Source organism: Calidris pugnax, unplaced genomic scaffold (genome assembly GCF_001431845.1).
Source record: "Calidris pugnax isolate Ruff unplaced genomic scaffold, ASM143184v1 scaffold17, whole genome shotgun sequence".
Classification (NCBI taxonomy): Eukaryota; Metazoa; Chordata; class Aves; order Charadriiformes; family Scolopacidae; genus Calidris; species Calidris pugnax.
This window is the reverse complement of record NW_015090794.1, coordinates 4,008,942-4,013,091: the sequence shown is the minus strand read 5'-3', so window position 1 is coordinate 4,013,091 and position 4,150 is coordinate 4,008,942. Positions and strand designations below refer to the sequence as shown.

At 51.3% G+C, this 4,150-nt stretch overlaps 1 protein-coding gene across 1 annotated transcript; it reads left to right on the top strand.

The window, feature by feature from the left end:
• Positions 1-66: 66 nt before the first annotated feature.
• Positions 67-3,851, top strand: NDUFAB1 (NADH:ubiquinone oxidoreductase subunit AB1; the record flags this gene model as incomplete). The annotated part of the gene is made up of 4 exons (XM_014936187.1): positions 67-198; positions 367-454; positions 2,813-2,924; positions 3,672-3,851. Coding segments are annotated over 3 exons (312 nt in total), but the record flags the coding sequence as incomplete, so codon positions are not given.
• Positions 3,852-4,150: the final 299 nt, after the last annotated feature.

Genomic DNA, 4,150 nt, shown 5'->3' with positions numbered 1-4,150 from the left:
GGGAGGGAGGGAGGGAGGGAGGGAAGGCGGGGGGGGCCCGGTGTTGCCCGCTGACCCCACGCTTTCTCTCAGGTGCTGCCGCGGGCGGCCTGGCCGCCGTGCCGCCGGTTCTCCGAGCTGCCGCCCCTCACCTTGGCGGACATCAAGGAGCGCGTCCTCTACGTCCTTAAGCTGTACGACAAGATCGACCCGGAGAAGGTGAGTGGGGCCGGGGCGGGCGGTGGGGCCAGCCCCCGAGGCCGCGGGCAGGCTGGGGAGGGGGCGGCCGAGCTGGGGAGGACAAGGAGGCCAAAAGCTCCTGTCCTGCGCCAGGTTCTGTCGCACTGAAATGGCTGCAGCCAAATGATCTTCGATTTTTCTCCCCAGCTCACAGCCGAGTCCCACTTCATGAAAGACCTGGGTTTAGACAGTTTGGACCAAGTGGAAATCATCATGGCCATGGAAGACGAGTTTGGTAATTCAGAGCTGTGCATGCTTGGATGCACCGCTACCTCTTTTTGGCTAATCCTGAAGCGCAGCTGCAGCAAATCAATATCAGTGCTTTTCTGTGAATAGTAACACTGACTTTTCTGTGATGTAATTAAAAAAAAAATCATAGAATCATACTGTCATGCAGTTCTCTGTCAGTGAGAGCATGCACTCATCCTAATCCTGAAGCGCAGCTGCAGCAAATCAATATCAGTGCTTTTCTGTGAATAGTAACACTGACTTTTCTGTGATGTCATTCAAAAAAAGATCATAGAATCATATAGTCATGCAGTTCTCTGTCAGTGAGAGCATGGGCTCGTTGCTAGTGGCACCAGCAGGAGTCAGAAGGCATCTGTCCATGTGCTTCTGAGCTCGGACCCTCTGGAAGCATAGACTCCTAGAATGGTTTGGGTTGGAAAGGACCCTAAAGTTCATCAAGTTCCAACCCCCTGCCATGGGCAGGGACATCTCCCACTGGACCACATGTCCTGCTTCTCTCCTGGTGCCCCTCCTGGGCACCACCTGTCCTGTTGCTGGAGAAGGGGGTAGCGAGGGACAGCAGTGTGTAAGTGGGGGCCATGGATATTACATTTAACAGGAAGGTTGTATCTGGAGCTGATCTTAGCTCCTGCTTGGGAAATCACTATTTCAGGTTTTTCCTCACTGGAATTTTTTTCATCCTCAACACTTGATACTGCTAGGAAAAAAAGAGAGGTTTTTCCTTAGTAGTTTGTATTCCAGGTTTCTTTTTACTTAATTTTGGACTTCCCTCTGCTTTCATTTAAAGCTTATGAATCCTGGAAGTATGTCCTGTGGGGCCATGGATATTACATTTAACAGGAAGGTTGTATTGGAGCTGATCTTAGCTCCTGCTTGGGAAATCACTATTTCAGGTTTTTCCTCACTGGAATTTTTTTCATCCTCAACACTTGATACTGCTAGGGAAAAAAGAGAGTTTTTTCCTTACTACTTTGTATTCCAAGTTTCTTTTTACTTCATTTTGGACTTCTCTGTGCTTTCATTTAAAGCATATAAATTCTGGAGTATGTCCCATGGGTCATAAATTATGTCCCAGGGGTCTGGTCATTCTCTAAAGCCTAGGCAGATGTTTCACTTTGAGAGCATTTGCTGATGCTGTATATTTGATACACTGCCTGTGTACTGCAGGTGGAGTGTTAGTGTGGGCACTAGAAAGAAGAATGTAAATTTTTTTGACTGTGTTTCTGACCAGTTCCACGGCCAAGAGCCCTCGTGCTCCCTGTCCCTAGCTGTGGCTCTGTACGAGCTGTTGGTTGTATGAGCAGACTCAGAACCTGAGGGACTTTGGGCCTTGGCTTGCCTGGAGTTACCAACATCCCCCTCCTGTCACACACCGGTGGCTCTGGCAGCCTTGGTGGCGGGTGGAGTGTTAGTGTGGGCACTAGAAAGAAGAATGTAGATTTTTTGGAATGTGTTTCTGACCAGTTCCATGGCCAAGAGCCCTCGTGTTCCCTGCCCCCAGCTGTGGCTCTGTACGAGCTGTTGGTTGTACGAGCAGACTCAGAACCTGGGGGGCTCCGGGCCTTGGCTTGCCTGGTGGGTCATAAATTATGTCCCAGGGGTCTGGTCATTCTCTAAAGCCTAGGCAGATGTTTCACTTTGAGAGCATTTGCTGATGCTGTATATTTGATACACTGCCTGTGTACTGCATTCATTTAAAGCATATAAATTCTGGAGTATGTCCCATGGGTCATAAATTATGTCCCAGGGGTCTGGTCATTCTCTAAAGCCTAGGCAGATGTTTCACTTTGAGAGCATTTGCTGATGCTGTATATTTGATACACTGCCTGTGTACTGCAGGTGGAGTGTTAGTGTGGGCACTAGAAAGAAGAATGTAAATTTTTTTGACTGTGTTTCTGACCAGTTCCACGGCCAAGAGCCCTCGTGCTCCCTGTCCCTAGCTGTGGCTCTGTACGAGCTGTTGGTTGTATGAGCAGACTCAGAACCTGAGGGACTTTGGGCCTTGGCTTGCCTGGAGTTACCAACATCCCCCTCCTGTCACACACCGGTGGCTCTGGCAGCCTTGGTGGCTTTAGTGAGGTGTGAGGGACACTCACCAGCTGGCTTGGCCACTTCCCTCCCTGCTGTGTCTGCCCCGTCCCTTATCCCGAGCGTCGTGGAAGGCAGGACAGGACATAGCTTGAAACTCAGCGTAGTCATGAAGGGCTGGCTCCGACTGACCCAGCAGCCCCTGCCTGTTTGTCCCCTGCCAAGCTGCAGCCATCTGAGCCAGCAGTAATTGCTTCCTTTAGCCTTGCTCCCGTTTCCGTTGTTTTGAGCTAAATCTGTGCACTTTTTCTTCCAGGGTTTGAAATTCCTGATGGAGATGCAGAAAAGTTAATGTGTCCACAAGAGATTGTAGATTACATTGCAGATAAGAAGGATGTTTATGAATAAAAGCAGTTCTTCAATGCCTGGTGAGTAGAGACGTGCTCCGGCGAGTGTTTCGGGTAACGATGGTGTGCACGGGGTACATGTGCACGTGTGACACTTACGATGACAATGGATGGCCATGTGGCAGGCAGGAGTCTGGCAAGCCTGGGAGGGAGCTGGCAGCAGCTGCCTGCTCCGAGCTGGGGGGATAAAGTGTATGGGTTTTCCTGAGGCATCTGCTGTTGGAGGGAGGATGTGGGGCTCGGTGACCTGTCATCTCGCCCTGCCTGGACTTCAAGCGCTCAGATTATCCACAGATCTGGCAAATTGACTTTAGTCCTGCAAGTCCATCTTTCCATTGCTCCTCGGCCATGCGCAGGGTGTGTGGAGTGGGCACCTCCAGGGGTGTGTGACACCACAGCTCCCAGCGTTTCCTCCTCACCAGCCGCAGCGGGAGAGGAGCAGGAAAGGGAAACGGGCAGGAAAGGGTTATTGGAACCACTGCCCTGAGGTGCTCTGGGGCTGCAGGGGAAATGAGCTGGTGGCCTCAGGCCAGCCTGCAGCAGATCCCTCCACATTCCTGTTTGTTCCTGTGTGGCCTCCCCCCACACTCTCCTCCTGGGTCAGCGTGGGGGCTGTGCCCCTTCTCGCTGCTCACTTTCAAGACTCATTTCATGCCTGCTTTTGGTATTCAGCTTGTCTTCTCTCTGCCTGACCCACTTCTTTTATGCCTTAAAATGGTAGTTCTCGGTTGATGAAATATTAAATACGTGGATTTTTATTTTTAACAGGAGCTGTCTCTACCACTAGGACTGGGCTGGTGTCAGCGGGTGTGAATATAAGCGCACATGCTGCACCCTTGCTGCTTTCATCAGGAGTCGTACTCGGACGTTGTATTTAAAGCTGTCTGGATGTGTTGTCCTTTAAAACCAAGAAAAAAAAAAAGGAATAAATATATAAGACCATCATTGCGTCGATGGCTCTGCCATTTCATGCTGTCGGTGGCTCGCTGTGTTAGTGCCCAGTGCGTGAGGGACGCTCCAGGGATGAGCAGAGGACTTCTAGAAATGCCAGGCTTTGACCAGCAGCTCAGCCTCTGCTCGGCCGGGCCCCTTCCCCCATGGGGGCATAAAAACAGCACGGGGGGAGGTGTTTGTGGGTCTGGGGGGCTCTGAGTGTGTCTCACTGAGAGTTCCTCCTCCCTGTGGCTGTGAAAGCCCCAGCAGCACCCATATGGCTTGTGCCTCTGTGCACAACGCTCCGTGATCGC